Below are 24667 nucleotides of genomic sequence, written 5' to 3' on the forward strand. Positions count from 1 at the left end.
TTTGCCTGAGAGACACGTGACAACTCTGTGTTCACTTTAATTTGTCTCTTCTCCCAAGAGATTTTATTTATCCTTTCTAACTTGCTCAGAGAGGTTTAATTTGATGTCACTCCTACAGAGATTGGTTTCAGCCTCTGATATTGCTCTCAGAGCATTCCTGATATTTTGCCCGCAGCACTTACCAGAGTTGAAATGTATTCATAATGAGTGTTTCTTCCTTAGCTCTCTATACCTTGAGAATCTAAAGCCTGAATGATCTAGAATTGTCTTGGATCTAGATTATAAACCTCATGCGGGCAGGAGCCAAGGCGGTCTCATTTACTGCATCTCCGGAGCAAAGCAGAAGGAGGGGCACCAAGGGACTTGGTGACATGCTTAGTCAACAAACACATGATGAGTAAGTGCACTGATCGCCACATGTCACAGCCTTGGGGTCTTTTAGCTCCAGCTGGTGTCGCCTATAGCTTACAGGACTGAACTTGCAGAAGAAGCCACTTCTGCCAGGTCCTGAAGGGTCAGCAGAAGGAGGATTCCGAACCTTACAGACAGAGGACACGTGGCCAGAATCTGCCCTTCTCGATGAGCCGGTGCATTAAGAAGCAAGGCACAGGGACTTCCCTGGCGGGCCGGTGGTTAAGACTCTGCCTTCCAATGCAGGGGGTTCGGGTTCAGTCCCTGGTTGGGGAACTAAAATTCTACACGGATTATGACAAACAGGCCAAAACATAAGACAGAAGTAATATTGTAACAAATTCAATAAAGACTGTAAAAAAAAAAAAAAGCAGCAAAGGATAATAATGGAATCAGGTAGTTCTCATCACATTTTATATAGGAAAACATCTGCCTGCAATGCAGGAGACCTGGATTTGATCCCTGGGTCAGGAAGATCTCCTGGAGAAGGAAATGGCAACCCACTCTAATATTCTTGCCTGGAAAATTCCATGGACAGAGGAGCCTGGTGAGCTACAGTTCATGGGGTAGAAAAGAGTCGGACACGACTGAGCAACTTCACTTTCTTTCTTTCTTTCTTTCATTTGCTCAAAAACCTGATAACCTTTTAAAAACCACAGAGAAACTCCTGAGAGCCAAGTCTCAGTTCATTTGGGCTTCCCAGGTGCCTCAGTGGTAAAGACTCCACCTGCCAAGCAGGAGACAAAGGCTGGATCCCTGGATCAGGAAGATCCCCTAGAGAAGGAAATAGCAACCCACTCCAGTATTCTTGTCTGTAAATCCCATGGAAAGGGGAGCCTGGCGGGCTACTACCTGTGGGGTCGCTGAAGGGTCGGACACGACTTAGTGAGTAAACACCTCCATCCCTTACTTTGCCTCGGTCAGGATGTGATTCTTCTACTCTCTTCCTTCCTCACTGTCCTTGCTCGCCTTGACCTCTGTCCACCTGAACTCTGCCCCCTGTTGTTGTCATGCCTCTCAAGCCCCATAGCAGGAAATCACCTCTCTTCTTGGGCTTCACCTGGCGCATAATACTTCTTTGATGATATTTGCCAGAAAGTGGTATATCATAGCTATGAACTTGTCTCATTTCCCTGACGGGCAGACTTCTCAGGTGACCCTCAAGATTCTCAACCCCTGTGGGCACACCCTCCATTATCTCCCCCGACTCTCCACTCTGTGTGTGAATAGCCATTATGATAGTGATGAGATGTTGCTCCATGATTATGACACATGAGATCACAGAGGGATTGTGCAGAGGTTATTTAAGTCCTTAAACAGATTAAGTTATCAGAAAAGAGACTCTTTTTGGTGGGCCTGACCTAATCAGGTGAATCCCTCATGTCAGAAGGGAGAGAGTCTCCTGATGATCTGAAATACCAAGTCTCCATGTCGTGCAGGGGACACATCTAGGACCTCTAAATACTCTCTAATAACAGCCAGCAAGAATGGGGGAACTTCAGTCCTACAACCGCAAGAGAACTGAATTCAGCCAATAGTCCTGAGTCTCAGAAGGGGTCACAGTTCCAACTGACGTCAGTTTTTATCCTATGAGACCCTGGGCAGAGGATCCGGTTAGCCAGAGCCTGGACTCCTGACCCTCAGAAAAGGTGAAACAGCAAATGTGTATTTTAAGCTGCTAAGTTTGTGGTCATTTGATAGGCTGCAGCAGACAAATGAAACACCCATTCGATTCTAATTTTTGGCACACCGTTGAATTCAAAGAATTTAGGGACATTTTATATTGTACTTGGCTCTGAACTATTTTGAAGATGATCCAAAGAACAAAATTAAATTATACCTGGTCCCTATAAACCATGTTTATAAGCCACGAAGAGCTGTCAGCTGGACACTAAGTGGAATCTTGTGTTTTGTAAAGAGTCGAGAGATGTGAACTCGATCCTGGTTCTATCACCAAATAGCCAATTGCCTTGAATAAGTCAAAGCCAAGTCAACTTCTTGGTAGGTTATCTGTCACTATTAAAATAGCTACTTGTATTCATTGGAGGTGCTGAAGCTGAAGCTCCAATACTTTGGCCACCTGATGTGAAGAACTGACTAATTGGAAAAGACCCTGATGATAGGAAAGAATGATGGCAGGAGGAGAAGGGGACGACAGAGGATGAGATGGTTGGATGGCATCACTGACTCGATAGACACTGAGTTTGAGCAAGCTCCAGGAGTTGGTGATGGACGGGAGGCCTGGCCTGCTGCAGTCCATGGGGTCGCAAAGAGTCAGACACGTCAGGGCGACTGAACTGAACTGATACTGTTGGTAAATCCTCATGCATCAGGGACTGCATGTATTCCATTTACAAATACCACCCTGCCATAGCCAGATATACTTTATGTTCATTTTATAGATGAAAATAGTGAGGTTCGGAGAGATTGGGTATAATAACCAAGGTTATGGGTTACTGCATAAGGTCATAATTTGGAGGCTCTCTGTCTCACAGGTCTGGGCTATTAAAGTGAGGAGTTAATATAAGACCTTCTCCATGTGGGGCTTCCCTGATAGCTCATTTGGTAAACAATCCCCCTGCAATGCAGGAGACGTTGGTTCAGTTCCTGCGTCAGGAAGATCTGCTGGAGAAGGGATAGGCTACCCACTGCAGTATTTTCGGGCTTCCCTTGTGGCTCAGCTGGTAAAGAATCTGCAATGCAGGAGACCTAGGTTCGATCCCTGGGTTGGAAAGGGAAGGCTACCCTCTCCAGTAGGGGCTTCCCTTGTGGCTCAGACAGTAAAGCGTCTGCCTGCAATGCGGGAGACCCAGGTTTGATCCCTGGGTTGGAAAGATTCCCAGGAGAAGGAAATGGCAGCTCACCCCAGTACTCTTGCCTGGAAAATTCCATGGATTGAGGAACCTGGTCGGCTAAAGTCCATGTGGTCACAAAGAGTCAGACATGACTGAGCTACTGAATGACCTCTCCAATTGGATCATTCTAGAGATACAGACATAACGTGATTTCCACAGCATAAGGCCCCAAGAAGACTCCTCCCTCACACCTAGAAATGAGTCACATCTGAGTTTCTGGCAGTGCAAACGTGTCCAGGTTTAGACAATGACACAAACCCAGTGCCCAGGCAGGGAGACTGCACAGATTTAAAGACCTGTTTACTGAGAACAGCGGAAAGGAAGTCAAGCATGAACTTTCTGAGCTTCAAAGATATTCTCAGGGCCCATTTGGGAATAAGCATAAATCTTCAAATTTATCCAAAGTTTAGCAAATTCACAATGACAAATGTAACAGTTCCTCTAAATTGAAGTTCATCTCTTGGCAGTTTTGGAGGCTTGGAGAAAATGCCAGCAACAAGGAGTTGGAAGGAAATAAATCTTTAGATTCCCTGAAAACATAGATAGTTATTATGGAAGACATTTGGAGGATCCCATACTGTGCTGAAAAAGAAAATTTATAAATGTCAGCTTTGAGGCAGCAACGTTGGAAGGACTGAAGTGCTCTGCACTTAACTCTGATGAGCAAAATTATGCTGGAGGTATATGTTCCAATGAAGAAAGAATTCTTCTTAACCTGTGCTGTTTCTGGGAGGAGTGATGAGGATAGAGGAGAAGAAGACTCCAGAATTCAGAGCAAGAGGTTGGTTTTTTTGTTTTTTGTTTTAAATGGAAACAAGTAACATTTAACAGACTTAATTTTCTTGGGCTCTAAAATCACTATAGATGGTGACTGCAGCCATGAAATTAAAAGATGCTTCACCATTGGAAGAAAAGCTAGGACAAACCTAGACATCATATTAAAAAGCAGAGACATCATTTTGCTGACAAAGGTCCATACAGTCAAAGCTATGGTTTTTCCAGTAGTCATGTATGGATGTGATAGTTGGGCCAAAAAGAAGCCTGAGCACCAAAGAATTGATGCTTTCAAACTGTAGTGTTGAAGAAGACTCTTGAAAGTCCCTTGGACAGCAAGGAGACCAAACTTGCCAATACTAAAGGAAATCAACCCTGAATACACACTGGAAGGACTGATGCTGAAGCTGAAGCTCCAATACTTTGACCACCTGATGCGAAGAGCTGACTCACTGGAAAAGACCTTGATGTTGGGAAAGATTGAGGGCAGGAGGAGAAGTGGACAACAGAGGATGAGATGGTTAGATAGCATCACCGACTCAATGGACATGAGTTTGAGCAAACTCTGGGAGATGGTGAAGGACAGGGGAGCCTGGCATGCTGCAGTCCATGGGATCACAAAGAAATGGACAAAACCGAGCGACTGAACAATAACAGCAGAAGCAGCATTTAAAAATTCTCTACTGTTTAAAAAAGATGCTGAGAAATGGGAATAAAAATGGACCTCAATATGGACACTGACAGCAAGTGAGTTCAGCTCATTTCTACAGTACAATCAGTATAATACCTTTTTCCGGGCTCATAGCAAGGATGGAATGAGGTACTGCCATCCAATTCCACTCAGCAAATATAAGCCATGGTCCCCCTCTTTCTCGCTTACAGCCACAGGCCCTGAGGGTGCAGAGGAGACCATGGTCCAGTCTTTTCCCTCCATGAGATTTCAGATGCTCCTGATTTATGAAATGCATTTATAAACTGCAAACCACGATCAGAACACTTGTCATTTGAACTCATCCACCAATGTAGGAGGTTACTGTTGGCCACATTTGAAAAACATCAAGGCAAGAATCCACGAAGTATCTCTCTCTCTCTTTCCTTTTTAGCAAATTAGAAGATCAGAGCTAGAATTACTTTGGCATAAAAATTGGAATTGGTAACTGTCTTCTTTTTTAAGCAAAACCACAGCTAATATTGGAAGATCTTGATTTTTTTCCCCTTTCCAAAGGGAAAGAAGTAATAAATAAAACTGGAATGTAAAACCAGGGAAAGTAGGAAGAGAAATGGCCTCATACACATTTCTCCTTTCCCTGGGGTTGGGTCTTCTCTTTGCTCCCTGGAGGTTCTGAGCGGGGATAGTGCCAATTAAGCAGTGCCCAGTCGGACTTCTCAGGTGGCACAGTGTGTATAATGAATTGTCCTGCCAGTGCAGGAGATGCAAGAGACATGGGTTGCATCCCTGGGTCAGGAAGATCCCTTGGAGTAGGAAATGGTAACCTGCTCCAGTATTCTTGCCTGAGAAATCCCATGGACATAGAAACCCGGTGGGCTATATAGTACATGGGGTCACAAAGAATTGGATGTTAGAGCGTGCGTGTGTGTGTGTGCGCACACATGCAAACACACACACACGCACACACATGGTTGGCAACAAAGCCCAGAGTTGAGAATGGAGAAATACAGTTGGAAGCATCAACTGTCAACAGATGCAATGGGACCTCAGTAAATCAATTATGAACATCTACTGAGAAGTACGTGACTTATCAGAACTTCCGTAACTAATGTCACTGCGGCAGTGCTGAAGAGGAGTCTGGATTTAATAGATCTTTTAATATTTTCACAGCTGGGCCTGCTGGCATGGAGCTAGTGGGCCATTTTCTTAACTAAGGTATGGCGCTGGTCTGACATTAGTTTAACAAGGTAATTATCAAGTGAAGAATAGCAGCCGCACTGCTGTGAACCTGAATAATAAAGCTCATAATTACTGATTTTGGGCCCATCTTTTTTAAAAAATAATAGAGCACTATGTACTAAAGCATTTTATAGGAAATACATTCAGGTACAGTGTCTAGAAGTATGGGGAACTATTAAAGATGTAATTAGCAGTTTATTTACATAATCAGTCAAACACCCTATATCATTTCTCTTATGGTCCTATTGAAAAGAAGCAAATAAGTGTGGGAACATTAAGTTAGGTCAGGAAGTTCCCCTGGAGAAGGGAATGGCTTACCCACTCCAGTATTCTTGCCTGGAGAACTCCAGGACAGAGGAGCCAGGTGGGTTACAGACCATGGGGTTGCAAAGAGTCGGACACGACTGAGCAATTACCACTAACATGCAGGTAACCTGCAAAAAGTTGGTAATTATTATTATTTTAAAGCTTGAAAGTTGAAGTGTCCTAAATGCCTCAGCTGAAAACTGAATAAGTGCTATTGACTTTATCAAATGCTAGCGCTCCTTCACACGTATGACGTGACAAGCATTTCCAAGGGAAGTGTTTCTGGAGCAAATACATCTCTCAGGTAACTAACTTCAGTCTTCGGAATATATTCAAAGTTTGCATTAATTCTGAAACAACACACAAATAGCCTTTTATTGAGAAACATCTGAAGTGGTTGATTTTTATCTGGAATATGAGAGCAACATGGAGATAGCATATATGTCTGTGAGGCAATATCCTCTCCAGCATTACTGACTAAGCTTCCCCATAATTTGATTTTAGAACTTCTGTCTTTCCACTGTCCTCAGTATAAGTAACCCATTCTCGCATAGCCAATGATGTGTTTTTCAAAGTTAAAAAAAAAAAAAAAAAAGACAATCAAATTCCAAATCAGATTATCCAAAGGCAGGATTAAGTAAGATACATATATTTAGAGAAAAGTCTTTAAAAAGTAATGTAATGCTTTGATTGCTGTATATAATATGGGGACTTTGTCACATGAAAAGGGAGTGGCTTTATCACCAGGCTCCCAGGTGACCTTCTTCCTCCTTCTACAGATCTTCAGAATGATTATTAAAGTTGATTGCTGTCAATTTCAAGTCCTCCTGACTTATTGAAAACCCAAAGATAATGCTGCATCAGGGAAGTTCTCATCAAAGAATACATTAAAGGCAGCACCAACTGGGAAAGGACCAACTTCATAAAAATAAATAAGCACATTATAATGGTTATGTGAAGTGAATTCTCTTGGAATGAATAATAAAAGCAAAATACAAGTAGGCACTAAGTTCTGTAAGCTCCTGAATTTAAGTATTCCAAAACAACCACCTTGATTGAACAGTAAATAATGAAACATACCCCGATGGGTGATTTTGTCATGGAACCTCTATATTCTTAATAAAATACACATGAACATTGTTTAATACAGTTGTAGAAGAATGCTAATTTAACCTGACTTCAACAAATGCTTTATTTTATCCCATTTGCATAAATAAGGTGCCCTCACAACCTGCAAACATAACACAGTGAAGAGGAAGCTACACACTGGTTTGTGGGGGAGGGTGCTTCAAGTTGGCTCATGTCACTAAATAAGAGCTTCACACACCAGCATTGTACCAAGGAAATACTGCATACATTCCAGCTTAACACTGAGTTTTCAAAATGATTTATGTTGAAAATAATATCAATGCTACATTTAGATGTAGAATCTAAAAATGTGATGGTGAACATTAATAAGAACAGGTTTATAGGGCTTCCCCGGTGGTGCAGTGGTTAAGAATCTACCTTGCAGTGCAGAGAACACTGGTCCGAGCCCTAGTCTGGGAAGATCCCACATGCTATGGAGCAACTAAGCCCACGCGCCGCAGCTAGAGAAATGCCCTCATGCAACAGTGAAGACCCAGTGCAGCCACAAATTAATTCATTAGATTTTTTTTAAAGAACAGGTTAATAAACAGAGGCATAGGGCAGCAACAAGAAAAAAAATCTAGCTAAGATCTGCTAATAGTCAAATCTTAGAAGCAATAGCTCACTACACTTTCAGCTCCTCCTAGACAAGAACTTTTGCTCATCCATCTTCTTATCACAAGGGCACAGGTAGGTGACACGTGGAAAGTCCTTGAGAAAAGTTAAATAAATAAATAGGTATTTCAACTGCAACTGTGTCCAGAAAGATCCTTTCAATAAGGAGATTTAAGTACGGTTGTTGAGGACTACTTATTCTATGAAATTTGATGACACAATCAGACTTACCAGGAAGGTTAGCAGATTGTGTACTGAAATACTCCACTAATCTATGGCCCAAAGCATTAAAGGAAAAAAAAAAATTGATCCTAGTATTTTAGGTTGGGTAAATATTTTTTAAATTAATTTTTATTGGAGTATAGTTATAATGTTGCATTAGTTTCTGCTTACAGCAAAGTGAATCAGCTACACCGATACATATATCCCTCTTTTTTGGATTTCCTTTCCATTTAGGTCACCATAGAGCATTGAGGAGCATTCCCTAAGCTATACTATAGGTTTCTCATTAGTTATTTATTTTATACATAGTATCAGTTGTGTATATATGGAAATCCCAATCTTCAATTCATCCCAAGCCCCATTTCCCCCTGCTGGTATCATATGTCTGTTCTCTACATCTGTGTCTCTATTTCTCTTTTGCAAATAAGATCATCTATATCATTTTTCTTCGCCTATCATATTACTTTGCCAACAAAGGACCGTTTAGTCAAGGCTATGGTTTTCCAGTGGTCATGTATGGATGTGAGAGTTGGACTGTGAAGAAGGCTGAGTGCCGAAGAATTGATGCTTTTGAACTGTGGTGTTGGAGAGGATTCTTGAGAGTCCCTCGGACTGCAGGAAGATCCAACCAGTCCACTCTAAAGGAGATCAGTCCTGGGTGTTCTTTGGAGGGAATGATGCTGAAGCTGAAACTCCAGTACTTTGGCCACCTCATGCGAAGAGTTGACTCACTGGAAAAGACTCTGATGCTGGGAGGGATTGGGGGCAGGAGGAGACGGGGACAACAGAGGATGAGATGGCTGGATGGCATTACCGACTCGATGGACATGAGTTTGAGTGAACTCCGGGAGTTGGTGATGGACAGGGAGGCCTGGCATGCTGTGATTCACGGGGTTGCAAAGAGTTGGACAGGACTGAGCAACTGAACTGAACTGAACTAATATCATTTTTCTGGATCCCACATGCATGTGTTAATATGTGAAATTTGTTTTCCTCACTCTGACTTCTTTCACTCTGTATGACTGTCTCTAGGTCCATCCTGATGTCTGCACATGGCACAGTCAGGTTCCCTTATGTGGCTGAGTAATATTCCACTGGGTATGTGTACCACATCTTTTTTATGGGTAGATATGATTTTCATTTGTTGTTTAAAATGTTAAGTCTAAGTCTCAGTTCTGTTTATGGACAAACTTCCAAATTGCTCTGTGACATTTCTGTTACTCTACAATACAAAATGAGTCACTACAGCTAGAGATCGTGATGGAAGAAATGTATTAAAACATGAGAAAAACTGTACGTGCAGTTAACATGCCTGTGGGTTAAATAATCAGTTCACATGGATCATATTGATACTATTTATGGACTTTCTGGTGGCTCAGCAGTAAAAAGTTCGACTGCAATGCAGGAGCCCATGGGTTTGATCCCTAAGTTAGGTAGGTACCCTGGAGAAGGAAATGGCAACCTGCTCCAGTATTCTTGCCTGGGAAATCCCAGGGATAGAGGAGCCTGGCAAGCTATAGTCCATGCGGTTGCAAAGAATCAGACACAACTGAGCAACCGAGCAGGCACACACCCTTGCTCTATCATCTGTCTAATCCACAAACATTTATTGAAAACTTAATCTTTGCAAGATATCCTGGTAGCGTGCTTTCTGTCATGGCTTCAAAGAACCAAAGGTTTTAGAAGGTTGGAAAGACCCCTTTACCAGTTTGAGTCTTTCTCTCCTGGAAGCAGATTTGATCACCTTCTTCTTTATGCCCCAAGGGCTATGTTAGGCTTACCCTTCCATTGTGGGGATATTATTGCACTGGACTTAATTGCTTACCTCCATTTCCCTTGTTAAACTGTAAGCTCCTTTTAGGCAGGTGATAGTACTCCTGTGTGCTCAGTACCTGCTCAAGTGCAGCAGTCAACTGTGGAAGGCCTGCAATGTGGACTTTGGATTCAAAATCAGGCAGGCTTTAGCCTACTGCCCACCCCCATCCCCCACCCTACACCATGCTCCCACTGCTGAGGTGTTTTATTCTTTAGGTAAGACTCACGAGACAGAGAAGGCAATGGCACCCCACTCCAGTACTCTTGCCTAGAAAATCCCATGGATGGAGGAGCCTGGTAGGCTGCAGTCCATGGGGTCGCTACGAGTCGGACACAACTGAGCGACTTCCCTTTCACTTTCCACTTTCATGCATTGGAGAAGGAAATGGCAACCCACTCCAGTATTCTTGCCTGGAGAATCCCAGGGACGGGGGAGCCTGGTGGGCTGCCGTCTATGGGGTCACACAGAGTCGGACACGACTGACGTGACTTAGCAGCAGCAGCAAGACTCATGAGAACAGTTGCTGAATGTAAGCAGAGGCAAGACTCTAGCGCATAACAGGGCCAAGTAACACTCTTAGAGATTTTCCCATATAATGTATAGTGTTCACACTCCATTGGAACTGCTCTGGAATTGTCTAGATTTCATATTTGAGCATGAACTGGGGTCCTTTGGTAGGGCTGCCAGCTTTAAAAAAGAAAGACACGGGGCTTCTAGTTAACTCAGATTGTTAGATAAACAATAAGTGATTTTGTAGTATTAATTATGTCCCATGTATTGCATTTGTATACTTAGATTTTATCTAGCGACACTACCTTCAAGATGAGGAGTAAATTGGATGGGAAGAGGGCCAGGTAAGATGTTTCTTAATTGAGTAGAACATTTATCTTCTCCAGCTCCCTGACAATAAATGCCAGTAGCATCACCTATCATTGTGACAGTGAAAAGTTGGCTACATTCATCCTGTTACCCACCATGAGGTAGTGCCATATTGGTTTGAAAACCATAGGGAAGCAAATGAGAATAGGAATATACCCATGAAACCAAGAGTCAAGAAATGTACATACCAGTACTCCATAGATATCATAGCCACACAGTCTCAACAGTGAGACATCCTTGTCCATTTCTTGGCTAGAACCTCATTTAGACCTCTCAACCAAGCTCTTGAGAATAGTTACAAGTCTGACTTGCTTAAGCTGTATAATATTGTCAGTGAATTTTGTCCCCATAAGGAAAGATCCAACACTCCTCCCAGACTTCCTAACTGCTTGACTTATAAAGGGAAAATAAAGTCACCAAATCCAAAAGGTCAATTACAAATGTGAGGATAATTACGCTTTCAACTTAAATAGCACTTTACGTAACACACTTTTCTGCCCATTATGTCATTTGATCGTTAGTGTGGTATTTATTAGCAGATGAGTGAATGGGAGATATGCTGAATCTATCGCTGTGGCCAATTTGCATTTCTTGATATCATCAGTTTGAAACCACAGATGAGGAAAGATTCAGGCTCATCTTTCCCTCCAGAAGTCTGTGTATTGCTTCGTCAGCTGTAGGCTTTCTCTCAGGCCTTTTTTAAAAAATATATAACTATTCCTAGATTTTGCATTAACATTGCGAGAATATTTTCTCTTTGTGCTACTTAGCAGATTGTGCTAATTTAAGGCAAGAGCTTTTCATTAAATGAAATTAAAAGTCAATGAAAAAAATAGTGATGAACTGCCTTCCTCTCAAGACTAACTACCCCATGATGACAACGCCTGGTGAAAAGCAAGAATTCAGTGCATTCTGAATGCGTGAATCAATGAGCGAGTGAAGAGAAAAATGATCTTAAATGAATGCCTGCTTAAGTAAATGAACTTAATTTACTCCAAATCTTGCCAGCCCAATAAAGACTTCTGTTGAAAAGGATAACTCACTAGAATTAAAATTTCAAATACTAGACCTTTCCAGAAACCCTATAGTGCAGCCCCATCAGAGAACAGCATTGTCCTGAGTTACCTGAAGCAAAGACAATGATGTCATTTCGTAACGGAAGCGCCACAATCACCCAGTAATGAACCATCAGGGCCCACTCTGAAGAAGTGCATTCCTTCTTCTCAGATTAAATTTTGAATGCACAGTTCCCTTCCTTTCATCTGGTCCTCAGCAAACAAGATATAGAACCCCAAAGTGCCTAGAACAGGATGGCACTCCTTGACCTCCGAGCAAAATAAGGGGTGGAAACTTTACCTTCTATTGGACAAGTGTCATCATTGTAATAGCTTGGCACTTGTATATTTAAGTCACCATCTTCCATTAGTATCAACTTTTCTCCCAGTTGGTCATTAAATTCTCAAGGTTTCCCTGTGGCAGACAAATTTGATCAAGCTTTGCCCAGAGCCAGAGATTTTCCTACTGTGTGTTAAATGATGAAAAAAATAAAGGGAACTATCCTTTATATGTATGCCAAAGTGAAAGTGAAAGTTTCTCAGTAGTGTCCAACTTTTTGCAATCCCGTGAACTGTATAGTCCATGGAATTCTCCAGGCCAGAATACTTGAGTGGGTAGCTGTTCCCTTCTCCAGGGGATCTTCCCAACCCAGGAATTGAACTGGGGTCTCCTGCATTGCAGGCAGATTCTTTACCAGCTGAGCTGCCAGGGAAGTAGTATTACTGCCAAGTGACTGGCATATCATAGGTTCAACTCATTCTCTTATTCATCCATCCATTCATTCATCCAAGCAATAAACATTTGCTGTGTGTTTTTCATGGACAGCACTAAGCTAGGGTATGTGTTCAGTTCAGTTCAGTTCAGTCGCTCAGTCGTGTCTGACTCTTTTCGACCCCATGAACTGCAGCACGCCAGGCCCCCTGTCCATCACCGGGGAGATCACCAGGGAGAAGTGATCGAAGATTAAAGTGCGTGTTACTTAATCTTATTTAATCCCTGGTGGCTCAGTTGGTAAACAATCTGCCTGCAATGCAGGACGCCTTGGTTCAATTCCTGGGTTGGAAAGATCCTCTGGAGAAGGGATAGGCTACCCACTCCAGTATTCTTGGGCTTCCCTGATAGCTCAGCAGGTAAAGAATCCACCGGCAATGCGGGAGACATAGTTCCATCCCTGGGTTGGGAAGATTTCCCTGGGGAAGGGATAGGCTACCCACTCCTGTATTCTGGCCTGGAGAATTCCATGGACTGTATAGTCTATGGGGTTAAAAAGAGTTGGACACGACTGAGCAACCGTCACTTCCAACTCCCTCTCAGTCTTCACAAGGACCCTATGATGTTGGATTCTGATCACCTTGATGTTATGTATAAAGAAACTGAGGTTCACTACCTCACACACCTAATTTCACACAGCTCTGGTGGAGCCAAAGCTCAAAAGGACCCAGAGTCAGGGATTTTGAACTCTACCTCCTTAAATGAAAAAAGAAAGAAAGAAAGAAAGAAAAGGAATGAAGAATTTTCAGAAGAACAAAATCACTTCACAGAGGAAGAACCCCTGGACTAATTGGCACATGTCTCTCAAGGAAGCTACAGGTCTCTAAATGCGAGCTACACAATCCTGTGACAAATTCTGTTTCCTTGGGCTCCAAAATCACTGCAGATGGTGACTGCAGCCACAAAATTAAAAGATGCTTGCTCCTTGGAAGAAAAGTATGACAAACCTAGACAGTGTATTAAAAAACAGAGATGTCACTTTGTTGACAAAGCTCCATATAGTCAAAGCTATGGTGTTTCCAGTAGTCATGTACAGATGTGAGAGTTGGACCATACAGAAGGCTGAGCACCAAAGAATTGATGCTTTCAAATTGTGGTGCTGGAGAAGGCTCTTGAGAGTTCCTTGGGCAGCCAGGAGATGAAATTAGGCAGTCCTAAAGGAAATAAACCCTGAATATTCATTGGAAGGACTGATGCTGGAGCTGAAACTCCAATAGTTTGGCCACCTGATGCAAAGAGTCGACTCATTGGAAAAGACCCTGATGCTGGGAAAGACTGAGGGCAGGAAGAGAAGGGGGTGACAGAGGATGAGTTATATAGAAAATATAGAATGTATAAAAATGGTGTTGATGAGCCTGTTTGCAGGGAAGGGATGGAGACAGACGTAGAGAATGGACTTGCGGATACAGCGCGGGAGGGAGAGGGTTGGACAAACGGAGAACCTACGCTCTCAGGTCTAAGATGGATAGCTAGTGAGAAGCTGCTGTGCAGCGCAGGGAGCCCGACCTTGCACTTTCTGATGACCTGGAGGGATGGGATGGGGAGAGGGGAGGGAGCTTAGGGAGGGAGGCGATGTGTGTATAATTATGGCTGATGCACACTGCTGTATGGCAGAAGCCAACACAACGTTGTAAAAAATTTTTTTAATAAAATATTCTTTAGTTGAAGAATAAAAACAAGAAAGAAAATATATAGGTGTACTATTAAAAAAACATACCCATGCTCATATCCTAATAGTTATTAAGTGTGGTCTCAAAATGCTAATTCAAGGAATCATTTTCCCAGAAACATATTTTTAATCATGTAAGGTGATATTGCAGGGAGAAAAAGAAAGTGGGGGGAAATATTTTCAGAATTCCGATATAGCAAGCAGAATAAAAACACAGCTGGACAGGGTGAACCAATATAAACCAGGAAAAAAAAAAATAGCAACCAGAGATAGGCAAGCTCCTCGGGCCTCATAGAATTTCTCTACCTTAAGGGCACACATCCAAATACACCGCAGAGAAAGCACATATTACAATGACGAAACTGAAGAACTGCATCAATATCGCAGCGCCATCAGAATTTTCAGAATAAAAGGGAAACAGGAAAAAAAAATGTAAAAGAGAGGTAAGATGTGTGGAAACTGCTCCACGGAGGGGCCGATGCGCAGGTCTTCAAACATCTACTGGGATCTGACGACTAAGGAAACAGCACGGAGAGTGATGGCATGTCCCCAAACAACTTTCTGCTTTTGGACGGTAAAATAAATGAACCCCCAGAAGCCACAGAGGAAACAAAAATAGTCTTTGGGCTCATGTGACTATAAAGGTATGCGGTCCTGCCAGAAACCTTTACTCTGGAAGGAACGTGGGACTCAGCATAATATAGGTTGTAAGACGGCAAATTACTGGGACCCGTCACCCTCAAATTACGAACAATATTTAAAGGATTAGCGACGACTGCGTTATCTGAGTTGCCCTCGATCTCAATCTAGAGGCCGAAGTACGCTCATCGGAATTCAATTGAAAAACAACAGCTGTTTATGAAGCTGTTTTCTGTATGCTGGAAACTCTGCTAAGAAATTTACATGCGTCATCTCATCAAGCCCTCACTTTGCAAAGGAGGCCGCTAATGCTTCAAAAGTGACTTGGACCAAATCACACAGGTAGTAAAAGACAGGATGGCTCAGTGGTAAAAAATCCGCCTGCCAAGGCAGGAGACGCTGGGGACGTGGGTTTGATCCCTGTATTGGGAAGATTCCCCTGGAAAAGGAAATGACAACCAACTTCAGTATTCTTGCCTGGAAAATTCCACGGACAGGGGAGCCTGGCAGGCTACAGTCCATGGGGTCCCAGAGTCGGACATGACAGGGCATACAGGCATGATCTCTGTCCAAATGAGTTGAAGCTGGGATCAAGTAGTTTGATAGCAATCAAGCAAAAGACAAAGGTGGGTCTGAATCCAGGTATCAGACCCAGAACTCCTGCCTGAACCACACACCTCTTCCTAAAAATAATGAGGGGGATAAAATTTTTTTAAAATTGGGGGCCAATGAGAAGTGCCCACAAATAAGACGGCATTTTACTATTTGTATCATCCTTCCCCATCAAGTTTCCAGAGCAAGGCCAACCTGGACATAGTGTAGAGTTGGGAGTCTTCAGCCCCCAAAGGCCAGAGCCCACACACACTCAGTCACTCTTCACTCCCTCTCCCACTTCACTCACCAGTGATGACTGTGGGTTTTCTGCAGTGGAAAGCCTGGGAGGAGCTGGTCACTTCAATGCTGCATTTCAGCAGGAACTGCCCAGCAAAGCTGTCTGTGGGCTCCCTGCTGCCCAGCAAGCTCTAGGTACTCGATAAGGACTTGACCACAGCAAGCCTCTCCAATGCACAGAAACTGCACTGAAGCCCAGGCTGTGTACTGTTATCAGTAACAATAGTGGGGACTTCCCTGGCAGTCCAGTGATTAAGAATCCGCCTTCCAATGCAGGGGACATGGGTTTGATCTCTGGTCTGGGAACTAAGACCCCACATGTCATGGGGCAACTAAGCCCACAGGCTTCCACTACTGAGCCACCACTCTCCGGAGCTCACGCGCCACATCTAGGGAAGCCCGCACGCCACAATGAAAGATGCTGGATGTCGCAGTTAAGACCTGATGCACCCAAAGAAACAAATAAAGTGAAAGTGCTCGTGGCTCAGTCAGGTCCGACTCTTTGCAACCCTGCCAGGCTCTTCTGTCCATGGAGTGCTCCAGCCAAGAAAACTGGCGTGGGTTAGCAATCCCTTCTCCAGGTGATCTTCCCAACCCAGGGATGGAACCCAGGTCTCCTGCACTGCAGGCAGATTTTTTACCCTTTGAGCCACAAAAGCCCTAAATAAACAAATAGATATTAAAAAGAATAATAGTGCTGACTGCCACGTTGTTCAAATGCTCCAAGGATCTTTGATCATCTTTCATCATAAGCCAGTGATGGTAGTATTGAGTCCATTTTACAGATGAGGAAATAGAGGTTCTCTTTAATAATCAAGGCATACGTTAAGACCCAAGAGTGTTCACATTGAACTCTCGTGTGCTTTCTATTGTTGAATATATCCAACCGCCTCCCAGCCTCTCCACTGTCTCCATGGAACACAGGAGAACTTTCTCCATGCATCTCTCCCAGCAGAGAACCCTTTCCTGAATGAACTGGGAATCACGTATTTCCTATAGATGAAGAATATAGCCATCGTGACCCTGGACATTAGCCTAGGTCTCTTTAGGGGGTTAACCAGTGTCTTTACCAAAAGTGTCTGTGCTGGTCACCAGGAGCTGGGGAGACTGTGCCCACAGTTTGGCTCTGTGCCCAGAAAAGGTGCAAAGGAAAATCAACCCTCGCTTGATGCTGACAATGAGCAGGCAACCTAAGAACGGTCACTTCCATACAGGATGGAGGAGAAAGTCACGCACCACCTTAAAACTGCAAAACGAGCGTGCAGAGGGCTCTGCCATCCCCTTCCTCTTCTCACTTGTCTTCTCCGTCAAATAAGACACATTATGATTTGCGACTGCTGTTTTCAGAAGTGTGTGAATTGACACGCACTTCTTCCCCCTTTGCAGTGGGAGATGAAAGGGTAGGATGGGGCGGGGCGGGGTGCCCTGACTCTGACTTTGGAGGTGGTCGGCCTGAGGCCTCATGACTCACCAGCTGGGGCTCTGGGGGCCGAGGAAGGGTCCACTTCCAGAAAAGACACTCTTCAGCTCTCCTGATCTTTAACTATGGACTTGCTGAGCGAGAGGGAATCTCTTCCGCCTGGCCCTCTTCCCCATTTGAGAGTCCACCTCACCCAAAGAGAAACCACCTCGCTGGACTGTGGGTTTCTCCAGCTGTTGGGAAAATACCTTCAGGATGGCTCACGAGGCAGCGGCAGGCACATAACCTTAGGCGCTGCACAGCCTGATGGCAGACGTTTTCCAGTAACTCTGTTCCTCTGGGTCCTCTCCTCATCAACTACACCCCAGTCCTCTAGGAAGACAGCAGCAGTCTCCATCGGCAGTCCTGATCATACCCGACCTGGGGAGGGAGCCCAATTCCATCAGGAGAGTAGGGACCCAGGTGGATGGAGCAACAGGGGCTTTCTAAAAGGCAGAGCAGTGGGACTTGGCCAGCAGGCCAGCGGTTAGGACTTCTCAGTTCCAATGCAGGAGACAGGGGTTTGATCCCTGGTTGGAGAACTAAGATCCTGGAGGCCACACAGCCAAAAACTAAATAATAAGTGGAAGAGTAGTGTATCTTCCCAAACATAATTACTTCCTGAGTTATTATATGATTAGGTGTGTCCCTCCCAGGGCAGTTCAGTTCACTTGTTCAGTCGTGACCAACTTTGAGACCCCATGGACTGCAACACACCAGGCTGTCCATCACCAACTACCAGAGCTTGTTCAAACTCATATCCATCCAGTCGGTGATGCCACCCAACCATTTCATTCCCCTCCCAACCACACCCTAAAACTTATTTGAAAACCAAGCAGAACACTTTGGTTTGAGTTCTCCCCATTTAAAGAAGTGCAAAGACCTCGGTCAAGGGATGGTTTTGCCAGCATTCTGTTTGGTGGTATAAAATTTTCCCCTTAAATGTCATTCATATAGTCATTCAATGAGTATTTTTTGGGCACTTGTCTTGTGCCAGTTTCTGTATTAACTTGATAACTCAGCAATAAATAAAACAAAGCCCTGGTGCACAGAGAGAAAACATTCTAATACAGGATGACAAGCAACAAATAAACAAGTAAACACATATTACAGGATTTACGGTAGCTTCGAGATACGATCTATCTCAGAGCTGAGACACCCTCTGAAAACACAGAGATAGGGAGGGAGAAGGAAAAGTTTTTTTCTAGTAAGGGTTAAGTAAACCTCACCTGGAATATTCCTTGGTACTTAGAACGAAAGTAATTTGCAGAAATGTCTTACATATATAAGTGTAATAGCCAAGTCCTACTTTCTCCCTCAGAAATACACAGCTCTCAGCTCCCTGCAAGGTGTCAAGAGAAGGCTGCAGCCCCCAGCACGGGGCCAGCGTGCGTTTTCCCTGCCCAGCCGGCACAGTGTGCCTGGACCGCCAATGGGTTAAGGTAGCTGCGAGATGCTTGGAGCGCTGCATAAACAGCGCGTGTCAGACACTCCAAGCATCCTTCATCTTCCCTATCTCCCAGTCCTCGGCTGTCAATCAGCTGTCACTAGCCCGCACATCAGCAAGCGTGCGCACATCACCCGACTGTCAGCAAAGCAGCTGATGAGACTCGGCTCCAGACTGTCAATCATCTTTGTTTCTCTCTGCCGCTCGGGAAATATTTTGGCTCAGAGAAACAAAGAAGCCTGGGCAACAATGGCTCGTTGTCAGGCAGGCACTCCTGTACGTGGATATAAGATCTTCAGCGAGCCCTGATCATGCCTCACCCCCGCCCCCCCCCGCAGATGATGTTGGGGTCAGGGGTGGACAGATGGAAGACTGAGAATCTGTTTTATTAGTAATTCTAGTTCCTCGAGCAGAGCCTGATGGATTCACACACACACACATAAGCACAGGAACGTGAAACAATGATAACTTGAAGTTATCTGAGCTTATGCCTCAGAAAAAAAATAAGGCTCGGAGGATGGATGGCTGCTAGGTTTGCAATTATTCATCATTGATCAGGCAGACTTTTGGGGAGAGAGAAACTGTTAGATTGCTGAGTTCATTCATCTCCCAGGGAATTCTGAGATAGTAGCTTTGACTCTCCCACTCTCTGCGGTGTGAGGAGGTTGGGAGCACCCACGCACAGAAAAGCTAGTGAACTCATTAGGACCCCAGTGAAGTGGATCTGCTGGCACTTGGCAACAAGCGTCCTTATGTCGAATGTAACGACATTCCGGAACAGCCCCTTGTCTGGCACAGTAGCTGCCCCTCTCATACAAAACATGTATTGATCATGTCCCCCACCTCTAAAAGCCTGCAATATACAAATCTGAAGAGACGCTCCTGGCTCTGACCTTCCGTCGAGCAAGCTGTCCTGCTCCCCCACCAGTTTGCCACTTTTTCAAAATCACCATGCATGTATTGGCATAATTAATCAACTCATCTCGCAATAGATCCAAATACTAAGTTAGCTGAAGCCCTGTAACATTAACAAAAAAAATACACTTATTGTACGCTAATTGCTTTGCAATACATTTAGAAGCCGTTAGATCTTTTCATGGTGTTCATCAAGACTGCTATTACCTATCAATTACCCAATGATCTGAACCAACCCGTTTGTACATACTGTGGCTGCTCCCATTATCAGCCCCGTGTCTGTGACATTTGGGATGTTTTCCCCTCTGACAGACAGATCCTTTCCTACTGCACAAGGCCGATTTCTGAAAACACATCTCTTCTGATCTAACCGGACATTAATTGCTTTTGTGCTGATGTATCTATGCCTCTCAGTCTTCCAGCATAACTAGCAAATCTCATCTCTGACAAGTTGGCTGAACCTAATCAGGACAGATCAGCTGTTACCCAAGGTGCCACGGGCTGTAATTTGTGGTTCTTTACAGAGTTATCACTCGCCGGAAAGACAAGGAACTATAAATTCTGTCAACAGGAATCCCAAAGTGTGTGTTCCAAGCAGCTGGGGCCTCCCCAGCCCGCAAGAAAACATAGCACTTGTCAAATAAATACTTGAGATAATTGATAAGAGGGGATTAGAAGGATTCAGCTGATGCCGTGACTGTAAGACTTTTTTTTAAAGGAAACTTCAGAAGCAAAACGGTACGTGTGAAGTATGAGTTGTCAAGGATAAAGAAGGTTTGCAGGGAAGTGAGGGGTAACAACTGTCCACAGTTCAGCTCCCACCTATCATTGGGGAACTTGGTTCACATCTGCCTCGCTCTCAAAACAGGCAAATGCCTAGACATCCTAAGCTGCAAAGGAAACATCTCGCCACCTCTGAGTCAGGCTGCCGCCCGGTGACAAGGCCTTGATCAGAGGCAGGAGGGCAGGGAATACTGTCAGCCTGTCAGCACCGTTCTATTCTCTGAAGACCCCTGTGGTTTTCTTTCGGGCGCAAAAAAAAAAAAAAAAAAAAAAAAGAGGAAATATTAGAGAAAATAAACTGCTTTCTTACTGTATCGCTTTGGTCCATCTTCCAAACAAAATGAAAGGGTTAATGTGGCATCATCTTCAAAAAACTCGGTGGCAAACGCGTCCCACCAGAGGTTGTCGCTGTCCTGCAAAGAGACAGATCATTTATTTAGCAGGCAAGAGCAGAACATAGCTCAGAGAGGAGCTGAGAAAGGGAAAAAGGCCGATAAACTCAGTCACCGGTGGCTTGGGACTCGGCATATGTGTGTGGGTGTTCTGGAAGGAGTGTGGGTGGGTGTGTGGTCACTCTTCAAATTAATTGCCTCGAATGGGGACCGAATTCCAATTTGATAAACAAGTTAATGCAAAGCAAGTGAAAATTAATTCTGGGGGACATATTTGGGGAGATTTAATAAACGTATTTTGGAATACAGCGAAAGTTTTTAAGAAAAGGGTTTGCACGTAATGTAAAATGTACTCAGCCTTTTTTCTCTTTCTTTCACTTTGCTCTTTTAAGAGCCCGACTTTACAAACAGAAACCACAATATTACAACCAGGTTAAGGAGACTACATATTTTTAAAGATAATTTACTTAAAGAAAAAGAAAAGATTGTGTGTGGCTTGTGGCGTTCCTCTATGTAAATATCCCTATGAAAGACACAGGTGTTGCTGCCTGGATTTATGTAGAAAGATGAGTATGTGCACAGGCAGTCATCACATACATGTGGAGTATTCTCGGGGACTGGTTTAAGATGACAGGCAACCACTAGCTCGTTACTAGATCAGTCATTAAAACCAGAACAGTTCAGCAGAAGGCAAACCATCCATAGGAACTCTGCTGGTTTGTCTTGGGTTGAGAGTTTCCCTTGTTCATCCAGAAAATACTTTGAACTTGACCCAGTTGAAGACCCAGTCACTGCAAATCTTCAAGGGCAAGAGAAGGGCTTCCCTAACAGGGAACTGGGGGGATAGTGTTGTGTTTAAAAGAGGGGCGTCCAACCTGTGCCTCATTCTCTGTATAGTGCTCGATTTACTCCCAAATTATTTTTTAATTTTAATTTTTGTTAATCCATTTTTATTGAAGGACAGTTGCTTCACAATACTGTGTTAATGTCTGCTGTACAGCAAAGTGAATCAGCTACACATATGGATATATCTTCTCTTTTTAGGATTTCCTTCCCATTTAAGTTGCCACAGAGAACTGAGTAAAGTTCCCTGTGCTATACGGTAGGTTCTCATTAGTTATCTATTTTGTACTTAGTATGAATAATATGTACATGTACAAATGTATATATAGACATATATGAGTGCTGAATAGTTGATACTTTCAATTGTGCTGCTGGAGAAGACTCTTGAGAGTCCCTTGGACAGCAAGGAGATCAAACCAGTCAATCCTAAAGGAAATCAACCCTGAATATTTATTGGAAAGACTGATGCTGAGGCTGAAGCTCCAATAATTTGGCCACTTGATGCAAAGGGCTGGCTCATTGGAAAAGACACTGATGCAGGGAAATATTGAAGGCAGGAGGAGAAGGGGATGACAGAAGATGAGAGTTGGATGGCATCACCAACTCAATGGACATGAGTCTGAGCAAACTCAGGAGATAGTGAAGGACAGGGAAGTGTGGCATGTTGTAGTCCATGGGCTCACAAAGAGTTGGACACAATTTAGTGCCTGAACACCAACAGCAACATGAGGCTTCCCTGGTGGCTTGGTGGTAAAGAATCTGCCTGTCAATGCAGAAGATGTTGGTTCAATGACTGGGTCAGGAAGATCCCCTGGAGGAGGAAAGAGCAACCCCTTTCAGTATTCTTGCCTGGAAAATCCCATGGGCAGAGGAGCCTGGTGGGCTATGGTCTGAGCGGTTGAAAATAGTTGGACAAGAGTGTACACATGTGCGTACATTTGCGTGTACACACACACACATCTATATATGTACTTTTGCCACCTGATGTGAAAAGCCAACTCATTGGAAAAGATCCTGATGCTGGGAAAGATTGAAGGCAAAAGGAGAAGGGGGCAACAGAGGATGAGACGGTTAGATGGCATCACTGACTCAAGGGAGATAGTGGAGGAGAGAGAAGCCTGGTGTGCTGCAGTCCATGGGGTCGCAAAGAGTTGGACACAGCTGAGCAACTGAACACCAGTATGTGTCAATCCCAACCTCCCAATTCCTCCCACCCCACCCCCTGCCCAACTCATTTTTCTGCATCTTGGGGGAGGCAAGGACTAGGGTTCAGGAAGAGGGAAGGGTGATGGAAAGGGTCATATTTTGTCTCAGTCTGGTTTCTTTTCAAGCCCTTCACTCTACTGCTCCACGGTCAGGACTCATGCTCAGGAGGAGGTTCAAACCATACAGTAGGGCGGGTTGTATTATTAATACATCATTGGTGGGTCCATCCTGTGCACAGCCCTCGGAGCAGGCACACCCTGACACAAGCTATGTGAACTTGAACAGCTTATTTTACCCCCATGAGCCTATTTCCTTACTTGGAAATTAAGGATAATGATAATGACAACAGTAATACATATCTCAACCAGAAGATACAACCACAGTTATATTAATAATCTTGCACAGAAGATGTGGCATTTCAGTAAGTCAGTGGCTATAACATGCCTAGCAGAGTGCTGGGAACACAGTGAAGATCAATGCAATGCCCCTTTCACCTATCTACCATCTTTAATATCAATTCTAAGGGATGAAGCAGTTCATGTTCTGAAGAACTCTACATCAAAACTGTTTCCAAATTGAGTATGTTTCGAAATCACTTTGTCTGTAGCCCATTTCTTGGCAAAATACCTGTCTGTGACATAGTGGAAACTTATGAATGGATAAAGCGTTGTGGTACATGCATACATGTGATGGAATATTACTCAGCCGTGAAAAGGAACATACTTGAGTCAGTTCTAGTAAGGTGGATAAACCTAGAGCCTGTTATACAGAGTGAAGTAAGTCAGACAGAGAAAAACAAATTTCATAAATGAACACAAATATAAGGAATCTAGAAAAATGGGACGGATGAACCCATCTGCAGGGCAGGACTAGAGACACAGACCTAGAGAGCAGACTTTGGACACAATGGGACGAATTGAGAGAGTAGCCTTGAGATATATACACTCCTGCATGCTAAGCCGCTTCAGTCGTGTCCAACTCTTTGCAACCCTATGGACTGTAACCCACCAGGCTCCTCTGTCCATGGGGTTGTCCAGGCAAGAACACTGGAGTGGGTTGCCATGCCCTCCTGCAGGGGATCTTCCCAACCTTAGGATCGAACCCATGTCTCTTTTGTCTCGTCCATTGACAGGCAGGTTCTTTATCACTAGCACCACCTGGAAGCCCGTATAAATGCTGCTGCTGCTGCTGCTGCTAAGTCAAATCTGTGTGACCCCATAGACGGCAGCCCACCAGGCTGCCCCATCCCTGGGATTCTCCAGGCAAGAACACTGGAGTGTGTTGCCATTTCCTTCTCCAATGCATGAAAGTAAAGAGTGAAAGTGAAGTCCTCAGTCGTGTCTGACTCTCAGTGACCCCATGGACTGTAGTCTTCCAGGCTCCTCCATCCATGGGATTTTCCAGGCAAGAGTACTGGAGTGGGGTGCCATTGCCTTCTCTGCATATAAATGCTACCATCTGTAAAATAGACAGTCAGCAGGAAGCTGCTGTATGGGCCCAGGGAACTCACCCCGGTGCTCTGTGACAACCTAGAGGGGTGGGATGCAGGGGAGTGGGGGGAGGTTCAAGAGGGAGGGGACATAACACTTGCGTACTGGTGGCTGATTCACGATGTTGTATGACAGAAGCCAACACAACATTGCAAAACAATTATCCTTCAATTAAAAAAAGAAAGAAATTA

The 24667-nt window shown here is 44.1% G+C and overlaps 1 protein-coding gene across 13 annotated transcripts in view; it reads right to left on the reverse strand.

The window, feature by feature from the left end:
- Positions 1–24667, reverse strand: part of LDB2 (LIM domain binding 2) — a 468402-nt gene that overhangs the window by 275304 nt on the left and 168431 nt on the right. For all 13 annotated transcript variants that reach the window (XM_012180398.4, XM_042251909.1, XM_012180396.4 and 10 more), the window contains exon 2: positions 20856–20958. In XM_012180398.4, the coding sequence (XP_012035788.1) occupies positions 20856–20958 (103 nt within the window). The remainder of the gene's footprint in view (positions 1–20855; positions 20959–24667) is intronic.

Source organism: Ovis aries, chromosome 6 (genome assembly GCF_016772045.2).
Source record: "Ovis aries strain OAR_USU_Benz2616 breed Rambouillet chromosome 6, ARS-UI_Ramb_v3.0, whole genome shotgun sequence".
NCBI lineage: Eukaryota > Metazoa > Chordata > Mammalia > Artiodactyla > Bovidae > Ovis > Ovis aries.